The sequence below is a fragment of the Ursus americanus genome, chromosome 9 (assembly GCF_024610735.1).
Source record: "Ursus americanus isolate L20-20 chromosome 9, mUrsAme1.1.p, whole genome shotgun sequence".
In the NCBI taxonomy this organism is placed as follows: domain Eukaryota; kingdom Metazoa; phylum Chordata; class Mammalia; order Carnivora; family Ursidae; genus Ursus; species Ursus americanus.
This window is the reverse complement of record NC_142135.1, coordinates 59,011,610-59,039,394: the sequence shown is the minus strand read 5'-3', so window position 1 is coordinate 59,039,394 and position 27,785 is coordinate 59,011,610. Positions and strand designations below refer to the sequence as shown.

The following is a 27,785-nucleotide window of genomic DNA, read 5'->3' as shown; positions in this document are numbered from 1 at the left end:
ATAAACAATTCGCTGTTTATAGCTACTGCCTCTTCTTTTTCTACTCGTTCTTTTTGCTCGAAGTAGAAAAAGGACGAAGGCATTTTCGAGGCATAAGCACTTGGTTGCTGCCTCTTCCTCTCCCACCTCTGCAGAACTGAGCTCCTGTCTTTGCCAGCGGCCGTCCTGTGCATCCCGTGGCTCTCACTTTGCTCTGTCTGCCCCCACTCTTGCCAACACAACGTCTTCTCTCTTCTGGGTTTCTTCTTCATGTTCCTGGCTGTTGCTTCTGTTCTCTCCCCCCAGTTTTTGTCTCATGAACAAACAGCCTGACTTTCGTTGATAGTGATTTTTCTTTTTGCCAGGACATTAACTGGATCTGGATTTTTTTTTTTCCTGTGCTTATTTGATTACTGGGTTCTTGGAGTTCTCTTTGTTGGATATATAATATGTATATATATATATGCATATATACATATTTTAGTATAGTATATATACATTAAATCTATATATTCTGTTTGTTTCCTCCTGGGGAACGGGAGCATTAAGGTAATGCTTCCTAATTTGGAACTATTTGAGAAAGCCGGACAATAAATAACAATAATAAAGAACAGTAACCACATCACCACCACAGTGAGAGCAGTAACACTGAAAACAGTCACCGCAGTCCTTACCCTGTTGGTCAGAGTGATTTACATGGATGATCTCACTTACTTCTCACTCCACTACTATGGGGGTAGACACGGCGAAATTCAAACGTTGCGCTGAAGGCCCACAGCCAGCCATGGTGGGGCTGTTCAACAGGGAGCCTGCCTCTAGAACCCACACTGTTAACCAGACAGCAAGATTTCCCTGGGCCATTAGTCCAGCTCTAGTAGGTCTGACAGAATCATAGAGGTGATTGCCGGAAATTTTCTTTAAATCAGCATAACACAGTAAGCACGCATATCACACTGCAGTTTGAGTCATCTGGGTTACTAGAATATTTCTTCTAGTGTTATGAAATTCTAGTAGCTAAAATCTCTGAATAACTAATTATCGTACCTTATATTTTAAGGGTGAAAAGTTCTTGGGGGAAAAAAAACTAGGTAAAACACTCCCAAATCACTAAAATACATATAGCTTCATCCAGGATTCTAAGAATTTTTAATAGCTCTAAGATGAGATTGACGTAAGCAAAAATCACTGTTATTCATTAAGGATAAAAGAATTGGAAGAATTTTGAAAATAATTGGAGACATTATAGAAATTTTTACGTTAAAACAAGATATCTTGAGAGGACACTCAAAGGCCACTAGACTCCCACAACTGACTATACAAAATCATTTAATAATAGTGAAGCATTTTTCATAATGCATTTGGTATTTATGAAATACATATTAATCAGAATTTATTTATCCAAATCTGGCCATAAGGAGTTTATAGCATATTATATATCATTATCCATCATCACACTAGCATGTTTCAAGTTAATAGCATATAATTATCTGGCTTGATCTGTGGAAGTCATATTATATCTAATAATCTAAAATTGAGTCAAGTGCCATTATAGAAATACCCATATAAAATAAGATCTCAGTCATGGAAAATGGGCTCTGAAATCCCACTGGAAAGACCATTCGACCAAAGGCTGAACAAAAACAAAATAAAGTTTTAATGCAATATCCAATATGCCCGGATGCAATGAAAGCAATGGGTAGAGAAGCAACACTATATTTCATGCTACACGCGTTCTTATTTCTTTTTCAAAATAGACAGTTTTTCCTTCTCCACACTAACTGTCTTTTTTCTTCCTCCATTTCCATACTTCTCTCTATCCTAACGCTATGCTTATTCTCTGATAGCTGGTTAGTCCCCTTAGGAACTGTTTCTGCCATGTAAGCTTTCAATCTGAGACGAGAGAAAGAATAAAAATCACTTTCAAATGCATTATTTCTCAAATTCTCCGAGATACAAGACCAGTCTTTCTCCCTAATCCTTCCAGGACTGACAATTTAGCAAAATACAATAGTAATGTATTAGAAAAGAAGGAGATGAGAAAAGAGAGAGAGACTATAAGTCCCATTTCTTAAAATTATTGTTTGATTTAACCAACATGAGATTTACTGTTGACCTACTATGTAAGTTTCTAAACACTTCACTTGAAATTTCTCTACTTCGCTCATTGAGGATGGGTGGCCAAGAGGCTGCAGACGGGCTTGGGCCCAGGAACCACACACACGGAGGTAGCTCTCACTCTCAGGTGACTCACTCTCACACTCACCTGTTTCCTTCTGACCTTCAGAATCCAAGGACCCTCTCCTCAAGGACACCTGGATGCTCAGTAGAGAACAGGACCTAGCATGGTGCCCTATTTATTTCTCTCATAGCTCTCAGGAGACTCTCTCCTTCACAAGCGAAAGCTCTACAAGCAGACAGACCTTGTTTGTCTTAAGATTTGTTTCATTACTAGGGCCTAGGACGTTAAGTTCATTAATAAGTCTCTTCATCTCTTTTCCTGCTTATTCCTTTACTCCACTGATGTTCAGCACATGCAGAAACACAGTTCTTTTCTAGGGCAGCTTTAAAGTTCTGGAATCAGACATACAGTAACATCCCTCTTACAATACATACTATCTGTTAGAAGACAGTTTTTACTTTATAGCCACCAAATATATCAAAACTTTATAATTCCATTTTTTGTTTTTTTAAGAGAGAGAGTGTGAGGGGGGTTTGGGGGGAGGGACAGAGGGAGAGGGAGAGAGAGAATCTTAAGCAGACTCCATATCCAGCACAGAGCCCAACTCAGGGCTCGATCTCACCACCCCGAGATCGTGACCCGAGCTGAAATCAAGAGTTGTATTCTTATCTGACTGAGCCACCCAGGTGCCCCTATAATTCAGGATTTTTATACCAAAGGCAAAACCAAAGGTGAAAAGGTTAATGGATCAGGTCCTATAAAATTTTAGTTTACTAAACAGAAAAAAAAAAAAAACTTAAAAATAAGCTGGAAATGTATCTATATTACAAAAGTGTAAGAATCTTAATAAAAGAAATAAGACAAAGATGAATACTGCCATGAAAGAAAAGAAAAAATAATTTATCTTCTCAATTAAGAAATGTATATGAAAATAATAAAATCTTGTATCTACTCAAATGACAATTTTTAAAAAGATATTATTCAATGTGTACATGCTAATATATAGCCCTTCCTTGTATAAATATATAACAAATCTTTAAAAGAGTCTAGAACAGTTTACTTAGCAATTCACACTTAAATTCATTCAAAGGAAATAACAATGTACATAAAATATTCATTGTATTGTTCTAGATGTCTAATAAAAGGGAGATTAGTAAAAATAAGATATACCTATGAAACTATGCAGTCATTAAAATGCTATAGAATTTATTAATGTGAAAATATATTTACAATCTATTGTTACTGAAAATAACAGGTTGCAATACTATATTATACAATATGGTCCCATACTGCCTTTCTAGAAGAACATATATCAAACTAATAATAAATATGAGATCTTTAATTATTTTTGATTCTATTTTCTAATTTATCTGCAATAAACAACTGTTTTAATGTAATGAAGAATAGCATTAAAGATATAAAAAAGATAAAAATACAAAAAGACCGCCTTCAGTCAAAAAGTAGTAATAGGGATTTAATTCAACTATCGGAGATAATAAGAGGTCGGATGTGATTGAACGAATTTGCCGCAAAAACAAGACACTGGGGGGATTTTTAAATTAGGAGACCTACCTTCAGGTATTTTACAGGCACATTGATATGATAATGATCTGCTAATCACACTTATGTCTATGTATTCCTGAAAGCAGTATTGACAATGTTCAACTTTCGGCTGCTCTTCCATCTGACTTGCATGTGCATTATGTTTTGTCCACAGTTTCAAAATTAGAGCCCAGGAACCGGTTCTTAGAAGCAGTATCTCAAAGATGCATAGAATGGTTGTTTGATCTCTTGATCATTGATAGGTCATTTAGTTAATGCTTATCACACACCCTACTTGCAGAGCTAGGATACTGACAATGAAGACAACAGCTTTTTTCAAAAAGGTGGCTGGCAACCCCCAGTGCCAGTGGTTTGAGCATCTCACTCTCCAGACTCTCACGTCATTCACTTTGGGTTTGTCATTCCTTTTTTAATGGACAGAGGCAAAAGCGGAGAACTTCAACTTCACGGAAAATTTTAGAGCTTTTTGAAAAGAACTTCAGAGAGGATTCGGTCTAACCCCTTGATCTCATAAATATGGAAATTGAGGCCCAGAGAATAAGTAAGTGAAAAGCCAAACCAGAACCAGGTTATCTTGCCTTTAAGCCCAGTCCACTTTCCACCCCCATCTGCTACCTACACCCAACGCTGGGTTCTACTCTAGGAAGTAACTATCGGACTCCAAGATAATTAAGAAGAGTCAGTGTGTATACAGACCTTGCATCTGGTAGCTGTATGGTGCCTGTCCGGGTTGAGGGGTACTGAAGCTTGTGCCGTAGCTGAGAAATCCCGTCTGTCCAGGTGACTGAGACTGTGACAATCCACCTTCAGTCTTGATGCCTGCCCACAATGCACCTAAATCCGTTAGTGATAGCTTATCTATCTGTTCGTCGCCAATGCTGGTCAATACACAAAAACACTCCCACAACTGTTCCGTCACCAGTGCTTTCCCACGTCACCTCAGTAATCAAGGGTACGCAAGCCTAGCGTGGAATACCCTAAACTAGAACTTCAATTTAAAACAAAAAACAAAAAGCAGGCCTATTCTAGATTTGAGTGATTATTCACATTGTCCTTTCCTGTTTTTCTGATTTATGTTTTCTATAAATTTTAACTTCTATGATATCATGTCTCTATGTAGTTTTGTTTTATAAGAGGTTAAAAGATCAGCTCCTTTATAGTTAAGAAATGGCCGTAACAAAACTTTAGATTATTCTAAAAGTTGCTATGTTGATTAGTGTCAAAATCAAAATTCTCTTTTCTAAAAAGAGATTAATTAGTCTCTAGCCTTACAGCATTTTTTCCTTTGTTTTTTCCTTACTCTTCCTGCCCAAAGCTGATGTTAGCACACGACTCATTTTAAAGTCAGAGGAAGCAATATTGGGCACAGAAGTAAGCAACCCGGGGAAAACCTTCTCCCAAATACCCCAGATCCTACCAGAAAGCAAGCACGAAGAAAGAATATTAAAGAACTGAATCATGCAGCAGTATATGTTTTATAAACAAGGGAAGCAGACCGGTAGTTCCTTTTTCAGCCCTTGTAGTTTCAAGTAGTTATTCCAATTTTATTGTTTTAAGTGTAGCCTAAAGTACACTTTCTTTTTCTTCAGGATAATATAAAAATAATGTGTTTATGGCCCCCAACTACTTCCCGAAGCACCAGGCCGACATCTGAATTTCAGGACTTGGGTTTGGCAGTAGTGTTGTGTAGGGCTCAGCGCTGGATTATAATTAAAGACAGTCATCAAAGTTCACAACTGTCCTTAATTTCCACAGAAGGAAGAGAGAAAAATTTCTGCCAAGCGAATTCACATGTTTGAATAATTTTACTTTGCACTTAAGATAAATGATATCTTTGGGATCTAGAATACACAGTAGTCTCACTGTTTATTTCCATTTTAGGGGAATTTCATCAGTAGAATGAAGTTAGGTAACTTTCCTAAGGCAGTGGAAGAATCTAACTCTTGGCCGAGAGAGCCTACGATAATTCCTGGAGTATCTCTAAATAACCTCATAATGACCTGAACATTTAAGTCTTAACCGTAATATTTTTTTTTTTAAATGTGATTTTTTTTTCCTCTACAGGCAATCCCAAAACAATGAATAACCCATACTTAAAATTGGTCCCTGGAAAAACACCTGCCTAAGGCAGGTGGTTTGATGGCTCTAGAAACTCCCTTTCTTTTCTTGTCACTAAGAGGGATTTCCCCCTCTCTCTCTCCATTGGAGACTCTTAATCTGCTTCCAGTCCTCATTTGTACCACCTCTGGGTTTAGCCTGGAGGTGCAATCTTCATAAGAACAGATAAGGAAAAGCAAGAAGAGGCAGAAACACCCCCCCCCCCCCGCACCTAGTTCGAGGGCTTCCCCCCACAAGCCTGCAAACTCATCGCTCAGCTCCTCGGAGATCCAGAGAATAGCATGAGTTCTTCTTCCTCACTGATCTACTGTTCACACTACGAAAAGATTTCCCTATCTTTTCTTACAGGGTTTAAGTAAAAGGTCAGGGGGCACAAATCCTTGGAGGGAGTCTTCTTAGACCATCTAGACCTTAACTATCAGCCATTAAGAACCCTAAACTATGTGTTCTTCCTTCACAAGCAAGTGGAGGGGAGAAGGTGGTCACATTTTTTGGATACACTGGCCCAAGAAAACTAGAATGTCTGGTCAGAAGCACTGGGAGCCTCTCTCTGTACTCAAGGGCCAGAAAGAAAAGAAGGAAAGTGATTGCAGAAAATACTAAGGACTCAGAATCTTTCCCAGGAGATTTATAAGCACAGAGGGCCCTGAGGTCAAAGCCCTTGACCAAAGTGCCGTCCCCTTACCATCTCCTGACCTGTCACATTAAAATGCTCATCCTCACCCTACTAGTTGTGACTGGAATCTCAGAACCTCTGCTCATCTTACTCTCCTGGAACAATTATTGCAGACAACAGGGACATCCCCTAATGGTTTAGAACTGGAACAGTCCTAGACTTCAGGCAAGCAAAGGGCCCTACCATGACTCCATGGGGAGAAGAAAGAACAAGAGAGGAGTTGCGTGTGTGGCAGCCGAGGCAGTGACGTGAAGAACAGCTTCCCATGGTAGCACTAGGGCTACAGTACTTCAGTATTGTTTGGGCCGGAAGATACATTTACACTTCAAATAATCAGCTTACCAATCCATTTTGAGAATATAAATTGGGGACTGCCTCAACTCACATTATTGAGCTGAAGGTACGCAATTCAAATCAGAGATCCTTTTCTCTCTTTTAGCACCAGAATTGTTTAAAAGTAAATTGCAGATAAATTTGATCTATACCTAATATTATTTTCAAAAATCTTGAGTAAAAGTTATGGAAATGAAAGAATTCTAGGAAGTCCGTTTTATGGCTATTTCTAAAATCTGGCTTAAAAAATACCTAGCTAGATATAGATAACATTCAGTTCTGGATAGTTTTGAAGTGAAACTATAAAGGGTGAAATCATATATAATTTACATTTTAATTTACATATGCTTTTTAAGAAATTTATATATAGTTGATTTGGTTTGGGGTAGAGCTAGAGAATAAAAAGGAGTAATTTACCTTCCAACTGTTAATGAAATGTTTAAATGCTTATTCTTTCTATATACTGCTATAAACACAGAATTACTTATTCTACCAGTCCTTTCCCCCAGACTCCCATGTACTTTTTCTTGATCACTTGATTTTACTTTTTCTTAAGGGAATGTTAATAATTCATATTTTTCTAGTCAAAGTGCAATTTGCTTAAAATTATAATCGCAATAAAATTGAAGAAAAGGTATCTTGAAATTCTAAGGCTTCTTAAAATTAAACTTTGGGGGTTTTGCTGGATTTATTTTTACCTTACAGGTATTGGCCCTTTAACAACTGAGTTAAACTACACCAAGATAAAGATAATCTCCGGGTGGGAAGGAACAAATAAGGATGTGAGCTTTCTGTTTCCTGCTTTGCCTCTTTAAAGTGCAGCCCAAGCTGTGATATATAGATCACTTTTCCTAATGGCTGATACTGCTGAAATTGGAAAGTACTACCACCCTCAAGCTCAGAGCAAGGGCTTATGGAATTCTGTTTGTACTTCCCTAGTCATAGGTAGGCATCTGATACATAAGAAATGAATCTTTACCCCCAAAGAGTCCATTCACCGAAGTTTTATCGCAATTAGGCACCAAAATACTTTGGATTCCAGAACCAAGGGCTCAAGTGGCAAATTAGAAGTTGAGCTATAAATGGGGGAAAAATGAGAGCAAGAGGGCATAGGAACCGTGCGATCTATTTGCCACCGCTGACCTCAAGACAGGTAGCCGCCACTTCTTACAAGGCTCATTCAAAACAAGCCTAATGAAGAATTTAGACACAAAAGGTGGTTCCAGTTTCTAAAGTGGCCCGAGGTGACAGTCTTTAGGCACCACTCCTGTGAAACGTGCACACACAGGGCTGCCCTTTCTGATCCCACTACTGAGGGAACAGGATTACTCACCATAGGAGGAGATTCCGTACGGCTGTCCCGGCTGTGGGTATGCGGCATACGCTGTAGCTTGTTGCATTCCTGTGGTAAACTGTGTTTGCCCATATGCAGCCATAGTTTGTGAGGAAGGGGTAGGGAGAATATGTGGGTATGGTCTGCTATTTGTCAGAAATGACAGAAAATAGAAAGCCCATGCATTAGATGGAAACATGCAAGGTAACGGATTAACAACCATATCACAAATCGCAGTTAAAGACCGTCTCTTAAATTATAACTTTCAAATGTAATATACAAAGTACCGAAACACTTCAGTATCTCTTCTAGGTGACGCGCAAAAGAAATCTGTGTAAACACAGTGAAGTCTCTAGGAAATGCACTTTAGTTTAAATTAAGACGTAACACGTGGGCACAAAACATGACTTGAAATAAGGTAAAAGGCTACTCAGAGAAGTCATTTATTAAGAGAAAATATATCTTACTTGGAAGGATAAATCTGTGGTGGGGAGAACTGGTGAGTTGGTCTTGGGCTGAAGCTACTGCTCCCAATTGCTGGAAGAAAAAATAAATAATGCACGATAATCATCGCAAAATACAAAATACGTCCAAAGCACCGATTTATTTTTGAACTACAGGGGGACCATATGAAATTGCAAATGTTTGCCCTTTTCGGCCTGAAAAAAATGGCACTTTCATATGCTCAACCTAAAAGTTAAAATATATTGAATGACGTATGGGAACTCATGAAGGGGTTCGAATTTTAAATGAACTCTTAGAAACTAGTCACCGTCATCTGAAACACCCGTCCGCGGCAGTTTACAAGGTACAAGGCGTCCTGGCTACTGCTTGGAAGGACCTGCTCAAAGGGGCAGGAGGAGGGTGAGTTTGCAAGGCTGGGCGGGACCCGAAAGGTCACCGAGCCTATTGTGTGTGCTCGGGAACACACACACCTGAGACTGGATTACAGAGAAACCCCGTCTAATCTGCTCTAGGGTGAGTACAAACAGGGCCGAGCCTCATTTGCCTGCATTGATTTAGCAACATTTTTCAGTAAAAATGCATTCCTATAGCTCTCTTAAATTTCTCAAGTTGCAAGCTAAGCCTGTTTTTTCTTGTGTTGAGGCAGTGTTCCTGGCCTTTCAGTTCAACGTGCACAACTTCAGTTAATCCCTCAAAAAAGTGTTTTTGTTTAAAGATGTTGTTCAAGCATTCAAGCAGAATTTCATCTTTTTAATCACATGGACTTTATTCAGTAGGTCTCAGAAAAGGCACTAAACTCTATGATTCTTTTACACTCATTCTGAGCTAGAGCAAAAATCCATTTTTGTGAACATAAGGCAATAAAATAGTTCTCATCTTTATTTATTATAAATAGACCCTATCTCTTTTATGTGCATATATATTACACACATTTACACTTATATATTTATAAATACACACAGCTATATGTGTTTTTATGCGTTACATGTAAATACTGTAAAATATATATAAAAAGATACCATCTGTATATTTCTACCTCCCCCCCAGACTCTTCCTATTTTCTACCTAGCTAAGATGCATATTCTTCGGGTACAATTATGAGATGTAATATGTTTATTTTCTTCTTCCACTAATAATCCTGCTGTTCAGAGGCTCTATTATTCATTAACTATACTGTGTATTAAAATCCTTCTATAGGGGCGCCTGGGTGGCACAGCGGTTAGGCGTCTGCCTTCGGCTCAGGGCGTGATCCCAGCGATCTGGGATCGAGCCCCACATCAGGCTCTTCTGCTAGGAGCCTGCTTCTTCCTCTCCCACTCCCCCTGCTTGTGCTCCCTCTCTCGCTGGCTGTCTCTATCTCTGTAGAATAAATAAATAAAATCTTTAAAAAAAAAAAAATCCTTCTATAAGGTTCCATGCGCTCCAAGTTGTATACATGTTTCATGATGTCACATCAGTACATTTATACAACTCCAATTTAATGTTCTATTTGTGTTTGGAAGAAGAGTGGTAGAGTTGGACCAGAATCTTAATCTATGAATACTCCTTTCCTTGTAAAGCAAGCAGGCCTAACCCAGCAAGAGGAGAGCGGATCTAGAGGAGGACTACTCTCGCACGCAAGCTGCCAGACTTCCACCGTGTGGCTCTCAGTTTGGCAGAGCCGGGATCCACAGTAAGGCGATGGCAGGCCAACTCGGCTGGTGTCCCCCGCATCTGTGGGCACACGTTGAGTCACTGCTCTGTACCAGGCGCTGAGCATGCAAAGACAAGTTCTGTCTGTCACATGTGGGGAGGCCGACACACAAATAGCCATGAGGGGATTAGTTAAATATTGCAATTTATAGAAGGGAGGGATTAGTGAGAGAATACTTGGACAACAAGGACTACCACTTGCCCAGGTCATCCGCGATGACAACCTTTCCTACTCCCCTTTGCTAAGCCTGGAAAGAGGCCGAGGGCAAAGGAGATTTATCCAGCAGGGTAGCTGGAAGAGTAATGCCTTCCCTGGACAATCACAGTCAAAAGTAAGTTTAAAAAAAATAAAACCGGAACAAAAACCCGGTGCAACCCGATGATGGAAGACATAGAAATCCCTTTTATTCTTTTTCAACTCTATCCCTGGGTTTTTCGAATTGTGTGTTGGGACCCGTGAGAAAAAATCATAAACTCAACCTCACAGGTTACACCCAGCATTTTTTTTTTTTTTTTTTTTTTTACAAACAGAATAACAGAATAGTATCTATCAGGGTTATTACACAGGGTAAGGTGAGTTCCGTGAAGCTCTAAGATTATACACGTAGTACGGGTGTGTACACAGAAAGAGATCTGAGAGGCTGCAGAGTGGTAATTAAGCACAGGTTCTGGAATGAGAATTTAATTTCGGCTCACACTGAAGTTCCAACTGCTCTGTCGTCTGGGTCAAGCTACCTGATCCCTCTAAGCCTTGCTACGTTCCCTGGATGATGGCACTAATGCTACCTACGCCCCCCAGGATTGTTTGAGGACTAAATGGAATCATTGAAAAAGTGAACAGTGCAATGTGTAGTGTTAATTAGTTCGGATCTCCAGATTCCCACTATCTTTGCCCCAAATGTGCCCTTCCTTCTGTATTTTTAATTCTACTCAATGGACAGCATCACCATTTGTCCAGCAAAATACTTAAAAAGCAGGATTCTTTTGTCCCATTGCACATATGGGGCATAGAAATTAAGTAACACATCCGCACAAATGGGAAAGCTGGTATTTGAACCCACGTCTGCCTCTCGCCCTCAAAACATAACTATCTCCTAACTTCCTACATAGAAACTAAAAACCTCAAAATCATCTCCTTCCCCGCCCTCTACTTCATGAGTCTTGAGTCCCCATCCCAAACCCAGATATTGCCTGTCGACCTGTCCTGCATACTCCATCCCCGCTCCCCGCTCAGATTCTCATTAGCCTCCGCCGCATTCCCTGTACACCACCCGTCACCCTCCACACACTAGATCCACGGCCACCAGAGTGATCTTTCTTAAACAGAAACTTCACGTCCATTCTCCAACTTACCCTCTCTCAACCGTGCTCACATTATCCCCAGGAAAAACTCCAAATTTCTTGGCAGAGTACACAAAGAGATGTAAGCATCCACTCTCCCCTGGGTTTAGTAATCTGTAGCCTCCTTGGACTTGAGGATTGCCCATATGTGCCGTGCATTTTCATGTTTGGCTCGGTGGCTCTTCATACCAGACCCTCTGCCTTGTGAGGCCGCCTTCCCCCTGCTTGATGAATACTTACTTCTCTGCTGGGACTAAAACATCATTTTCTCTTTAGGATAATGTCGTCCTTCTCTGTACTTTCTTGGAAGGTTGTAAACATTGGCAATGTAGCACTTAACCACACCACATTATAGTTAGCGTGTGTAGCGTATGGATGCTAGTTTCCTCTGCTAACCATGAGCTTCTGGGGCCCAGGACCTCTTGCTCTCCTTTATTTCCAGGCACCTGACAGGGCCTGGTGTGTGGTAAGTAATCAATAAACAATATTTGTTTAATTATAATGTGAGATTTAGGTCATAAGCAAAGTAGATTTTTTTTAAACCCTGATGATAGGAAGGGTGGTTAAATTATTTTAAGTCATATGTAAACATATATAATAAACCTGACTCAGCTCTTTGGCAATATGATTGGGAGTGAATGGTATTCTTTATAAAATACATGTGAGTAAGAACCCATGATGCTGCCCAAGGATCTTGCTACTAATTACCTAACTATGTACCCCTAAAATGATTAAATATTTAATGCCATATAATAAGCCATATCTTTTGGGATTTCCCTAAATCCAAACCATTACAATTTTGTGTGGCCTAAAGTCAAGAATCTTCCATCTTGTACTTCAAGTACTTCTCCTCCTAATTGCCTAAACACCTTTAACTTTTTAAGCAATAATTTAGGAATTCTGATTAATTTTCATTTCATGAGACCAGAATAACCTAAAGCAAAAAGAATGCTCCCAGATCACTCATCATTCATCAAGGTAAATAAAATGGTTATTTTACCATTAGTAAACTCCAAATTACACATGCCAGAGCCTTCGGAACATATGGGCAACTAATACCTCTCTCTCTCTCTCTCTGTTTTAGCACATTTGTTTCCTATTATTCCATTCTTTCTCTTACTTCTAACATAGAAGTTAAAGAAATTTCCCAAATCTTGTTGGGGGGGGGGGAACCAAGCTTGAGAATCTACTGAGGAGGTCAACAGAAATCCTCTTAACATTTAGATCATTAAAATATTACTTTTCATTGGTAAACAGTAAATGGGCAGAACACTATTAAATTTTAAAAACATAATAAACCACCTTGCAATTTTCAATTCAGCAACATGCCTTTGAAAGTCAACTTCTTTCCTCTAGTCTCCCCATACCAGGATACCTGGTGATTTCCCTGGAAAACAGGAAGCCTCACTGCCTCCTTAATGCTTTAAGATGCTCAGATTCCCTGAAGGACAGAGGAGGAGACAGCTACTACCAATGTCAGAATGGCTCTGTTTACTCTTTATTCTTGCTGCCTACTTCCCCAAGACACCCAGAATGGTTGGGATGTGAATTTTTAAGCCATCATGGAGAAGCAGGAGTAGAGACCACAGAGGTGAAGACCATTTTGGAGTCAAATGCTTGGAGATTGCTTTCTCTTTCCCTTATAAACTCTAAATCCTTTTCACAGCTACTCCAGCAGGCCATGGTTTTTGCATCTTTACTCGAGGAAAGACAGAAAGAAGGAACAAAAGAATTAAGAGAAAAGCTTCGTGTTTCCTATACCTGGACCTGATTGCCCAGCTTACTCTAGCCCTCGCCACCGTGCAACACGGAGAATCAATATGCAGAACACAAGATCCCCTATAGCTTCAGTCTTCACCAGACTATCCTTCCACCTTCAGCTAAGCCTTTTCCCAAGGCCCAGCTTCTCCTGGGTCTCTCTTTTTCAAGTAGAGCCGACTCATGCTCTCTGACTCCAGATAGGACAGAGACCTGAAAAACATAACCCTATTGCCGCTTCTTCCAAATCTTTGTTTTGTTTTTGTTTTTTCTCTTCCCCATGAAACCCTTCTTTCTCTAAGGTTTATGACAATTCTTTAACACTTTCATGAATGCCCCACTTCCTAAACACTGCCTGGCCTTTATCGAAACCTTTAGTATTTAACTGTGTCCCCTAACAAGTCCCAGTGTTAACCTTGGACTATGCGTCCAACACTTCTCTTCTTCTGTCTAGGCCTCCACTCTGGCCTTCTACTCCAACCCTCGAGCTCAAGATTGCATTGTGGACCCTTCTTTCCCCCCGTTCTCACACCACAACAGCATCAACCAATTCACTGTTTACTTAACAAACCTTGACTGACCAGCATCCATGTGCTCAATTCCATGACAGCCACTGGGACTGTGAGTGTGAACAAGGAGACAAATCTCTGTTCTCATAGCGCTATGGTTTAGCAGGAAGAAAGACAAGGAAAAGTAATTTTAAAAGCAGTGGTGAAGGCTGAGGAAGGGAAGTATGTGGAGGAGGCCTGAGTTTTGAGATTAAGGAAAGACCATCTTCTCCTGCCACAATTTTCTTTCCCTTATTCCCATCTAATCTGTTCTCCAACCTTATTATAGATGCAGGACCCCTGACATACTTATCTTCTCTCAATTTGTTATCCCTTACCTTTAAATAAATAAATAAATAAATAAATAAATAAATAAATAAATAAATAAATAAATAAACACACACACACACACACACACACACACACACACACACACACACACTTATCCCAGGAAAGGGTCATTATTTAGAATCATTATTCTAAACTCTTCTCTTTCTGATACCCTCAATTCTCTTACTTCCATATTCTTCCATGCCTGACTTGGAAAATCTTTAACTCTAGATCAAAGTAAATATCTTCCGACCTGGGCAGCAAAATCCTTGTAGAGAAAAATTGCTCTATGATAAAGGCTCCACATTCAGGGGTCTCCCTTTGCTTGGACTCTGGCTCTACTGCCAACTTTCCTTAATGTTCCAAGCGGCCTCAGGCTTCCCAAATCCTCATGACATCTATTTCAATCCTCTCCATCTCTTCCCACTCATAAGCCTATCACTATCTTCACTTTGAATCGCTTCAGAGGAAATGGTAGAAGCCTTCATTCACTCATTCAACCATCCATCCATCCATCCATCCATCCCTCCCTCCCTCCCTCCATCTAGCAAATATCTAAGTGCCTAATATGCACCAGATACTTTTTCAGGTGTTGAGGATACAAATGAACAAAACAAAACAAATCTCTGCCATTACAAGCGTACATTTCGGTGGGGGTGAAACACCAACAATAAACCTAATACACAAGTAAATAGTACAGTTTGCAAAAGGCTGTGTTATTGGCCAGGAAGGTTGTATTTAGCATGTCAGAGAGGCTGGAAGCCTACAGTGAGAGTTTTGCAACATTGAGTAGGGTAGTCTGGATGGGGGTGGAGGGGCGCCTCGAAGAGAAGGGGAGAGGAGAGCACAGACTGGAAGGTGGTGAGGGAGTCAGGCAGGTATACCGAAGGGTGCCCCGGGCAGAGGGACTGCCACTGCAAAGGTCCTGGCTGGGAGCATGTCCAGGACATTGAAGGAAGAGTGGGAAGGAGGCAATAGGTCTGATGGGGCTCATGGATATTGAAAGGACTCAGCATTTACTCAGAGATGCATGGGAGCTACTGGAGGGTTTAAGCAGAGGAATCAGACAGAAATTCCCTTAACATATTAACTCCTCCTCCCCTTCAAACTCATCTGCATTAATTCCCGTTCCATCATTCCTGATGTTTCTGTGGGAAAGTTATTCCTTTTCTATGGCGATCCACTTCTGTTTTGGATTTAAGCCATTGCTGTCCCAGTGGGCACCTCTCTGCATCAATTATCTCCACTCTGCCTATACCTTTAACCCCTACCTCTATCAAATTTGTGTTGGCAGCCAAAACCACGCTGACCTTCTAAATGCCATCCTCAACCCTATCTCTCACTTTCTAATGGACTACCTTCTCTCCCCCTTAACCGTTTATGTACTTGAAAGACATTTTTCTCCTCCCTGTCTCCACTTCTTCACCTTATTGGTTAAATCATCCATTTACTCACTGCACTTCGTGAGCACATATATCTGCTAGGAACTGTATTGGAGACAACAGAAATGGGGCATATGGGCAAGAGGGCACAAGGGGAAGTAAAGCACCACCCACTGAAACTGCTGTAGGCTAAAGCCACTGATGTTTCTCATTTAGATCTTATTTTGACATAACTTGACACTGCAGAAAAGTTGCAAAAATAGTAGAAAAACTTCCCAGATATCCTTTACCACAATTCTCTAAATGCGAACATCTTATTATATTAGCTTTATTCTTATTCTCTTTTCCTCTATATATGTGTGTGTATACACATGTATAGCTCACTCTTTTTGGAACTGCAGATAAGATGTCTCTTTACTATTACTTCAGTGTATATTTCTTAAGAACAAGGAATTCCTTAAACCACAGGTTTTCAATATCAGGAAGGATAGCAAAGCAATACTATTATCCATAGATACTTTAAAAAACATTTCTTTTCAGTATGTGACTTTAAACTTGCACTTTAAAATTACTACTTTTTAAAAGTATGACTCTTATACAAATACACTGTAAAACATTTCTGAAAAAAAGCAGAAGGAAAAAAATTCGAATTATATTCCATCATCCAGAGAAAGCCACCATTAATTTTTATACACATACACAAAGACACATATGCATACACATAAATATCTAAAAACACATGGATTATACTGAGCATGTCACTCTTTTGAGCCTGCTTTTCACTTAACATAGTTAACATTTGCTCATGCCATTAAGTTTTTTTTCCAAACTATTTTTAATAGCTGTATACCATTCTAACACATAGACAGCACTTCCTTGAAACTCTTTCTGCCTTTACTCCAACTCAACTCTTTTCCTTCTTTCCCAGTTGAAAACCTGTGTTTTCATTTTATTCCCTGCCTATCTCTCTATATTGGTCTTCCCTGGATTCCATCTTCAACTCTGTTACAGCCCACTAGCTTTAACTCCCTGCACACTTCCAAAATTTCCATTCCAGATCATTCCCAAGCTTCAACATCTTCGCGTGGATGTCACCTCTCATTCAACATGCCTTTCTCTCACAGTCATGCTCCTCTTGCATTCCATCACCTTAACCTGTCTCTCTGCCTCACTTATCCCCTGTACTCATTGGTTACTATGATGTAAATTAGACTTTGCAAATACATCTTAATCCACCATCTTTCCATAACGCTGCCAGCACCTTATCTCAGGTCTTCAGTATTTCTTGCCCAAATTAATGCAAAAAGACTGCATCTGGTCTCTCTACTTCAGTTCTCCACCCCCCCCCCCCCCGCTACAGTCAGGATTCTGTACGTGAATACAATCATGCAACACCCTTCTTCTGATGCCTCCCACTGTACTCAGGATACAATGCAAACATCATGTGGAAGACAAACGTCTCTTTAGACTCTATCCTGACTCTGTCCAGCATGCCATCACAGCTCACACTGTAGATACCAGGAATGATGAACCATTGACAGTTCCAAATTCCATGCCTCTGTGTTTCAGTCTCCTCCCGTGGAATGTTCTATCTGTCCAACTTCCCCCTCCCCAGATCTATGTGTGACTTATTCCTACTCATTTTTTAAGGCTGAGTGCAGGCATCTCCTCCAGGAAACCTTTCCTGACCCCTCCCATCCCAACCAGTCTCTGTTGGGTCCTTTTCTGGGTATTTTGGGGGATCCTTGGCCTTCCATCTGCAATATGATGGTCTGGTCATTTAGTCACCCTGCTAAGCCCCAAACCAGGGCCATTCTCATATACCTATTAATCTGTAATAGCACCAAGTACATTCTCTGGCATAAGTCGTATTCTAGTAAGTGTTTTATAAAAGAACTCACGGATATAACATCCTTTTGTTATTTCCTTATTGTTCCCTTATGGTATTATTAGGATAAAAGTTATGCATTTGTATTTCATGTTATGTAATATGTATCATTCCTTTTAGTTGTGATATATATTAAATAAGTGATCCCGAGAGCTGGAGTAAGTCAATTACAAATTTATGTAACTATAGCATTTCCACTTCAGAGGTTTGATAAACACAGCAGATAATATGAAAAAGGTTCAAAAATTTAAAAATTATATCCAATAATTTTTTTTATTGAAATAGTCTAAGCTGTGTAATTTGGCAAACATATAATCACAACCTCACTGTTACTTTATTACCACAATGACTTTCCTATCAGTAATTTCATTAGCAAAGATGTGAAACTTGGGTATTTTGTTTATTGGAGGCAAACTATGTCATTGTGAAAGAGATCAAAATTCACTAAGGACGGAAAGCTGCATTACAAAGTCTAATTTAGATCTCCATTTGACATGACAGCTACCTACAGGAGGATGGTTTGGTTAAGTCTGCTTAAAGAGTATCGGAAGCCAAATTTTGCCAACGTAAATTTGCATAATTGGAAAAAGTATACAAATGAGAGAAAAGGGCAGGAGTCATCAACATAATAAAGATAATTTAGTAGAAGAAGAAAGAAAAACAAAACCCCCTTTGATTTTATCTCCTTTATAGGATAGCAACATTTTCAGCAAACACTTCATAACACTGGATAAAAACAACAGAATTGCAAGTATGGGACTCAGAGTAAAGCTATATTAAATTTTATACTACATACACACATGCATATACCCACATACATAGACACATAGATACATACTTACATATACAAATAAACTAAGAAAAACTATGTTTTATATTAATGTGAAAATCTAACATTTATTCCTTACCTGAACCTGAGAAATTGTCTAAAGACCCGTCTGCTGTTGTTGAAACTATTTCACTGCTGCTCATTGGCTCTGTTTTAACTACAAAAATAAACAACATATATGATATATCCAATTAATAGTAATTTGTAAAGGCATGATAGAGAAGTTATATTCAAAATAGTTACAAGAAAATCATTTTAAAAACCAGTCTTTCAGTATTTGAATATAATTCAGATTGGTATTTGTAACAGAATTTTTAAAAAATATATAAGTTATCTATTTAATCCCTAAGGAAACAACCCATTTTAACAAGCTATCCTTTAAAAGAAACACTTTAAAAGTAGTTACATTCATTACATATTAATTGAATTGCTTATTAACAAATAATTTATCTCTTAAAATTTATGTGATGAGGATGTGGGAGTATTTCCTTGGTTATGTAGCCATTTAGCTAAACAGAGCCAAAAGGGTAGAATAAGAAGACTTGGAGTAGGAAATAACGCTGGTAGGTTTTCATCATGCTCAAGGACAGGCACAGACACATGCAAGCACGTGTGCACACGTGCGCACACACACACACACACATTTGGTTATCCAATATGGCTGAAAAACAGAGTGCTCAATTTAATGGATCGTTACCACTCAGCCATTTCTGGTGTACACTTAGTACCTAAACCACACTAAGTGTAAATGAAGCAGAAATTAAGTTCTTCATTCCAAAATAAAACCAATAACAGATAGTTTGTGGAAAACATTTTGATCTTTAGTAAAGTCCTTTGTGGCTATACAATAAAAACATTTAGATTTATGCTCTAGGTGCATGAAAGCAACCCACTCCATAGATATAGTGATGGTATTATTGACCCCTATTAAGCAGATAAGCCAGACTACCTCAGAATATTTGCCTTTTCCCCTAGATTTAGGTTTTGTTTTGTTTTTTGTGGGTTTTTTTTAATGAAGATATAGCATGACTGCTTTTCTTAGAAACAACTGGTTCATTGGAATTTGTGGCCCACTTTGTAGAAGTTATACATCCCCACTAATGGGTTTTCAGAAAGAATGCAATAATATCTCAGAGGCTACTTAAACATTGATAACATGTTTTCCAAAACAAAGGTCCTACCAAGAGAATATTTGGGGTGGCTTCTCTCACAAGTAAATACATTCTGAAATGGGAAAGAAAGATGGAGAAAATGCAGCTTTTCCTTCTCCCAACATTGCCAGTCTCTTATAAACAGGAGGCAAAGAACAAATTCACCCTCCTTGACCTCTGAATCTTTTACTAATGCATAATGGATTTTCAAATAGACATTATAAATAGTTGCAGCAGATAGTCACTTCCAAAAAATTAATGATTTAGACTGCTTCTAAACAAAGTTGAAAAATAAAGCCAGCAAGTCTAATGGGAATCACTCCAACTGATTGTTTTACTGTAGACCAAACAAGAGTGTAACTGAAGTTTTCACTTTTCCACCAGTTGTTTGGGGTTAGAAGTCTTAGTTGATGCTAATAAATTCTGACATGAGCCTGTATTTCCCTTTTCTCTTCACACCTCCAGGCAATCTAATGATCTTCCTCTTCATAACCATTACACTGTCATAGATTGCGGAAAGCAGGTCCTCCACTGCTGGTACACAGCTCCAAAGTATCCTACCCAGTTGTCCACATCCTATCTACCCTTCCTGAAAGAACTCATATGGGGCGCCTGGGTGGCTCACTTGTTAAGCATCTGCCTTTGACTCAGGTCATGATGCCAGGGTCCCGGAATCGAGCCCTGCATCAGGCTCCCTGCTCAGCGGGAAGCCTGCTTCATCCTCTCCCACTCCCCCTACTTGTGTTCCCTCTCTTGGTGTCTCTGTCAAAATAAATAAATAAAATCTTAAAAAAAAAAAAAGAACTCATACAATGCCCTGTACCTATAAAGCAATAGCTCTATTTTACTCTGTACTGGACAGATTACCACAGGGATCTGAACTCAGAACCAAATCCCATACATTGATCAAAGATGAGAATCAGGCTCAAGGAGAATAGGTCACATAAAGTGCCTACTATTGTCAGACTATAGATATCATGATTAATCATTTTTAAATAATTCTCCAAGTAAGTCTCAGAGCACAACTCACAAACTCCCTAGCTGGGTACTGTCTTCTTGTTTCACATGTAAAAATGGAAACCAAAGGGGATTAGGAAAATTGCCCAAAGTCACAAGTGGCAGAAATAGGAATTAATTTTGGATGTTTTCAATTCCAAGGCTTGAAGAAATGACAACACGTGGTACTTCCCAATAATTAGCACTACTCTACAACAGAGCAAGGAAACTGAGGCAGAGTGCCCCACACTGTGGATACAGAGGGAAGTAAAACCCCAGCAGTCCAGACCCTCCTCTAGAATGTTAACACTTCCAGCCTAGTGCACTCACAGGAAGATCTCAAGTAGAAGCTCCACATCTACTTGCCTGAGATAATGATGCAGAAGAAGTTTTCCAGTGTACAAGACGTTAGCCCACGTTACTTCTAAGTCTTTGCCAAATCTAAGATCTGTGAATCTGTAGACTGGAGTCTAAAATTACTTGGTGAAAGCCTGACTATGCCAAAACCACTCCTACTCTTGTACCCCCCAAAACTTACCCTAGCTAGTCTCCATATTTTTAGCTTGATTGAATATAGCTTTCACTCCCAGGAGACACATTCAATTGAAATTCCATTAAAAATAGGAAGGAAAAGAAGAGGATACTTTTTCTTTTAGGCCCCAAGCACATTGCCTTTTGTCATTGTACAAATATACTCATCTATACTCTAAGGAATAAAGACTCCTATTCCCTAATGAATCCAATTTTTTAAAAGGCTCTGTTGAAGAGGATACACATAAAGTAACTACCAGGATATTTATGATTTTATCAGGTACTGGAATTGAATACTTTGATCACCAGGGACCTGATGCTAAAAAGACTACGATTTATTGTGATGTAAAATAGTTTGAATGAAAGCCAAATGAGGAGAGACCACTTCCAGTGTTGTTGCCAAGCATACACCCACCAGAAAGTTAAAAAGACAAAACTAATCTCTAGCCACCAAACTACCCATTCTCATTAGCACTATCACATTTATAAATATGCCATAGATGACATCACAGAGCACCTCTCCAAGGCTTATGAGTTTAAAAAACCACATCGGGGCACCTGGGTGGCACAGCAGTTAAGCGTCTGCCTTCGGCTCAGGGAGTGATCCTGGCGTTGTGGGATCGAGCCCCACATCAGGCTCCTCCGCTATGAGCCTGCTTCTTCCTCTCCCACTCCCCCTGCTTGTGTTCCCTCTCGCTGGCTGTCTCTATCTCTGTCGAATAAGTAAATAAAATCTTTAACAAAAAATAAAATAAAATAAAATAAAATAAAATAAAATAAAATAAAATAAAATAAAATAAAATACCACATCCTAGATTTTTTTTTAGTCTTAGAGATTTAAGGTACTGTCACATCTGAGAACAATGATCCCATCTAAGCCACCTATCTAAAAAGGAAAATCTATGAAGCATCTGTTCTCTTCTAAATAACTATACAATTCTGGGGGCCTCTGGGTGACTCAGTTAAGTGGCTGAATCTTAGTTTCAGCTCAGGTCATGATCTCAGAGTCCTGGGATCGAGCCCCAAATCAGGCTCAGCACTCAGCAGGGAGTCTGCTTGAGGATTTTCTCCCTCTCCTTCTGCCCCTCCACACATTTGTGCCCATGCTCTTTCTCTCTCTTTTGCTCGTTCTAAAATAAATAAATCTTTAAAACTAACTAAATAAATAACTGTATGATTCTTTTATCTTCACTGTACTTTTTTTTTTTATTACAGGATTTCAGTCTATTAGAAAAGAGCAACTTTTATTCTCTTTTTCCCCCAGCCAAGAGTCTCCCTTTACCACTCCAAGTTGTCAATTCTCCATCTGATACTTTAAGGACCTACTTATCTCTAAAAATGTTCATAAACTCTCTTTTGCCTCTTTAATCTCCACAATACCCCCCCCCCCCCCGCAATTCCTTTGCTCAGCCATGTACTCTAGGCCCGCACTATACAGGGCAACTTGCTACTCTCCAGGGGTGCCACAAACTCCCATCTATCAATGCCTTTGAGCCTTGGTCTGGAGTCAAAGAATCCAGTTATTCACTCTATGACTTTATAACAGTTATTTGATCTCTGACCTCAATTATCTCATATACAAAAATTTTAAAATGATAGTTTGATTACAGGAATGTAGGAAGGATTTGTAAAAAGTTATGCAAAGTACCTGGTATAAAGTAGGAGTGGAAACATATTTATCATCATCAGTAGTAGTGACAGGATTCTGCTACACTGAATGCCTTTCTCCTGGCCAGTAGTACCAGGGAGCAATATCAAATAAAAATTGTTAAAAGCACCAGCTTTGGAATTATCAATTGAATTTCGTCTAGCTTTGCTATTCACAGTACGAACCTGGAAAAGTTACTCAATTTCTGTGTGTCTCAGCTTCCTCATCTGTTAAATGGGAATAACATACTTATGTAAGGATAAAAAAAAAGAGAGAGAAATGCTTAGAAATCATTGAGCACGGTCCAGTGGTTTACAAATCATTAACCCAGTCCAAAGGCCATACTATTATAGTCACTTTATCATTATAGGTCTCTTTAATTAAGAGAAATCAAAGTCTTACCAGATAAAATCTATTATAAACTTTACATTAAAGTTCAGCTTACCCTTTGATAAGTAAATTAAAAACATAAAGTCAAGTGACTTCTAAGATCTAACATGAGGCCATTTTCCTCAGGACGGCCAAAATCAAATCAAGGTAACTTGAATGTAACTTAAGAAAGTAGGATTAATCATGATAATATATAAGAAAACTTAGTGATCCCCCTTTATCTGTGGAGGATATGTTCCAAGTCCCCCAGTGGATGCCTGAAACCATGGATAGTACCCAATCTTACACATACTATGCTTTTTCCTATACGTATATTATCCATGATAAAGTTTAATTTATAAATTAGGCACAGTAAGATTAACAATAAAATAGAAAAATTATACTGCAATAAAAGTTATTTGAATATGGTCTCTCTCAAAATATTTTATTGTACTGAACTCACCCTCCTTCCAATGGTGTGAGATGATCAAATGTCTACAGGATGAGATGAAACGAGGTGAAGGATGCAGGCATTGTGACATAGTGTTAGGCTATTATTGACCTTCTGATGATATGTCAGAAGGACTGTCTACTTCTAGACCGCAGCTGACTAGAACAACGGAAAGCAAAACTTCAGATAAGGGAGGACTACTGTGCTTCTGTCACTACAATCTGTGTATACTCTATCTGAAGAAACAGGCTAGCAGGAGGAGGATGCTGTACGTGGCAAGTGAGATCGAGTATTCCAGGAGAAAATGTGGGCCTCTCTCTCTAGTACTGTTTAGGGGGAATATACTGTAACTGGCCCATGGAAAAGATAAGTCGGTATTCCTTCACCATAAATTAAAGTGGAGACCTATCTATCAGACCACTGGAGCTTGGGGACATTAGCTATCAAGATCATCCAGCTAACCCATTACAGCAGGACTCCGTGCTCATCAAGCAACTTCTGGTTACACTTTGAATGTTGCGGTCATATAAACAGTCCCAGAAAGATGGCGGGTTGATCAGAGGAGACACGTGTTAAATCCATTTGGTTAATTTTTTACCATAAATTAAGAGAGCAGTTAAGAGTTCACTACCAAAGGACAGCTCTGTCTGCTGGAGTAGGAGCCAGGCTTTGTGTTATCAAGAATCTGCCCAGGATTGCACAGTGAAGGCATCAGCCCAGGTGAGCAGCAGATCCTCCCCCAGCAGTATCTAAGCTTATTTTGTCACTTTTTTTTTTTCCAAACTACAATAGCACAGCTTGTCTTTACTTGGCATACACTTGGCCTTCCTTTCTATTTTGTTTCCTACTATAATGAGCAAGAGCATTAAAAACCCCGTCCAGGATCCCTCTACTACCCTCTGATTCCTTCAGCTCTTATATCTCAATGAGATTTGCCTTCATTCCATTTTGGTTATTAAATAATTCAGCTGCACCATGGCCTAGAATTGTATGACCTCCAAGAAATGCCACATTTTTCTCATTTGCTCACTTATGCTAGACTTGCTCATCAGAACATCATGTCTTTCCAACTTCACTGGCCCAGTCTGGAACCCAGAGCTTCCACCTTAGAGTCCTGGGTCATCTCGTTTTTTCCAAGCATCTTTTTTGCCAGGCTCTAATCCTAGCATTGGCAAGCCCTTGCTGTTCACTCTTCAACTGCTGTTCTGGACAGTTGAGCATGGGAGAGGAGGCCACAATACACATGCTGACCGAATTTGCTAAAATGTATGCTTCCCATGTTCTTGTGAGTCATCTTGTTGCTCGACCGTCTTCCTTCGCCATTCTTGTGCCTGAGACAGTTCTTATGGAGCCTTTCCACCTTCCTCAAGCCCCCAGTCCTCACCTCATTCCCCATTCTCTTCAGCACATGCCCTAACCAACTATCTTATAAAGAATGTTGGAGCTACATTAAATCTCTCAACGATCTTCCTGCAACATCTCCCAGTTTCCTACTGGTTAATCTCGATGGAGGTTTCCTTTCCTGCAGTAGGACTTAACCTTTCAAACCTTTATTCTTGGTGTCACTTCCATACCTCCTTTGCAACAAAACTCCACTATTTGATCTCCCAGAATTCCCAATAATTCCATCTCAAGAGGCTACTTCCCTTCCACTGACAAAGACAGGTCTCAGATATCACCTTATGCCTGTCAGAATGGCTAGAATCAAAAAGATAAATAACAAGTGTTGGCAAGGATGTGGAGAAAAGGGAACCCTCATGCACAGTCGGTAGGAATGTAAATCGGTGTAGCCACTGTGGAAAACCGTACAGGAGTTCCTCAAAAAGTTAAAAATAGAAATACCATATGGTTCAGTAATTCCACATGTGGGTATTTACACAAAGGAAACAAAAACACTAATTTGGAAAGATATATAGTACCCCTAGGATTATTGCAGCATTATATATAATAATCAAGATATGGAAGCACCCCAAGTGTCCACGGATAAATGAATAAAGAAGATGTGATATGTGTGTATACATACATATATATACATGTGTGTACATAATACATACCTAACATATATACATTATATACTTATGTGCAGGTTCTTGTAAAGCTTCTCACTTACAGGACACACGTGGTTATGTTATTTTGGACAAAGTACACTCTGGAGAAGACATATTAACATAAAATAGTGTCTACCATGGGAATTTTGTTTATTAAAAGAGGACCCTGCTTGGAGCCTTCAAAAGAGAGGTAAATTACATGGATTGAATAATAATGCATGGGGCATAACCACTTAAAGGCAAATATTAGGTACTGCTATAAATAGGCCTTAAAAACCCTTTTAAAAGCTATACTGCATAAGACTATGCTGTAGAGATAATATAAACTTGTGGGGAAAAATTATATATATATGTATATGTATATATATGCATATGTATATATATGTGTGTGTGTGTGTATATACATTACTCAGCCATAAAAAAAGAGGAGATCTTGCCATTTGCAACAACACGGATGGACTCAGAGTATTATGCTTAGTGAAATAAGTCAGACAGAGAAAGACAAATACCATATGATTTCACTTATGTGTGGAATCTAAAAAACAAAACAAATGAACAAACAAACAAAAAGCAGAAACAGACCTGTAAATGCAGAGAACAAACTGATGATTGCCAGAGGGTGGGGAGTAGGGGCGTGCACACAAAATGAATGATTAGGAAATAAAGGCTTCCCATTGTGGAATAAATGAGTCAGGAATAAAAAGCCCAGCATGGGGAATACAGTCAATGGTATTGTAATAGTATTGTGTGGTGACAGATGGGAGTTACACCTGTGGCGAGCATAGCGTAACATGGAGACTTGTCAAATCACTCTGTTGTACACCTGAAACTCATCGTAACATTGTATGTCAAGTATACTTTAATTTAAAAAAGCAGGTTTCCCTGAATTTTTAATAGTCTTCTCTAAACCATGATATTTTTCTCCCTTCCTCCATCACCAAGTTTTCTTAAAATTTGCCTTGAAATCTGGATCATCTATTCTCTCTTTAGTCTCTTCCATCATCCCTTTATAGCTGCTATTTTACTAAAAGGACTTTCCTAATTGCCCACGTGACACTTTTCCCAATCCTCGTTTTCCTTAATTCTTTTACAGAATGGGCCTTCCTCTGATTCTCTTATCATTGACCAATACAACACAGCGACATTCCGCCTTTCCCCTTAGATCTATTTCATTCTCTGGATTTTCTTCCCATTGCTTATTCTGTGTTTTTTTAATTCTATGCCATTCTTACCTGAGTGTTTCTCTAGTCTTTCCTTGCCAGAGGTTTAAAAAATCATCTTCATGTAGAAGACTCCCAAATCCCGATCTACTAGCACAACTTTTTCACGGGAATCAATCCCCACATCCCAATTACACAATGCCCCTGCCTGGATCAGGGTCAAATTCAACCTACTCAAACCTAAAATCTTCATTTTATTCCTCTGTAATGGTCATGTCACTTCGACTGAAAGTTTCCTTTTCACCCCAAGTTCTCTCAGATCTCACGCCGTATTGCCAGGTCTACAATTTTTAACACTCTAATCTTTCCCAACCATCTTTTTTCTAATTTCTCACGCCGTATTGCCAGGTCTACAATTTTTAACACTCTAATCTTTCCCAACCATCTTTTTTCTAATTTCACAGTCACTCTCCAAATTACTTTATATCTCTTCTCTTGTAAAAGTTGGCAATTGGCCTTTCTACTTTAAGCATGTGCTGATCTCTCCATAGCTTAGATTTGAATGAGTCACTCTTTGCTCTGAGGTCTTCAGCTCTCCATATTCTCCTGAATTAAGCTATTAAGTTACATGCCTTTATGATGTTGTTAAGCACACACACCCCACTCTAAAACCAAGATGTTTGCTTTTCTTTTTTTTTTGCTTTACTTCCCTATTTGTAAATATATTTGTAAAATAACTAGTAACTTAAAAAAACACAAAAGTATTACAAAATACATGGTCACATCCAATTGTCTGTGTGACTTTTCTGTGTGACTCTAATCCCATTTTACAGATCATGAATCATGACTGTATATATTCAACATTTAAACCAAACTGCCTACTGAGATGCTTAATGCATCCCCAAACCCATGGTTTTGCTAATGCCTTTCCCTCTGACAAAATTTCCATCTGACTATATCCCACAGTTCCTTCAAGGTTCAAAGTTGCATCTGCTTTGCTAAGTCTTGCTTGATCTA

General features: G+C 39.1%; 1 protein-coding gene across 19 annotated transcripts in view; it reads right to left on the bottom strand.

Annotated features, from left to right (window-relative positions):
* Positions 1 to 27,785, bottom strand: part of EYA1 (EYA transcriptional coactivator and phosphatase 1) — a 349,658-nt gene that overhangs the window by 119,767 nt on the left and 202,106 nt on the right. For 11 of the 19 annotated variants that reach the window (XM_087864819.1, XM_087864823.1, XM_087864826.1 and 8 more), the window contains 4 exons: positions 18,494 to 18,571; positions 8,649 to 8,718; positions 8,182 to 8,327; positions 4,418 to 4,555 (listed from right to left, as the gene is read on the bottom strand). In XM_087864819.1, coding sequence (XP_087720945.1) covers positions 4,418 to 4,555; positions 8,182 to 8,327; positions 8,649 to 8,718; positions 18,494 to 18,571 — 432 coding nt within the window. Of the gene's footprint in view, positions 1 to 4,417; positions 4,556 to 8,181; positions 8,328 to 8,648; positions 8,719 to 14,008; positions 14,032 to 18,493; positions 18,591 to 27,785 lie in introns of those variants that run through there. The other 8 variants (XM_087864821.1, XM_045810188.2, XM_087864820.1 and 5 more) reach the window with 8 other exon arrangements.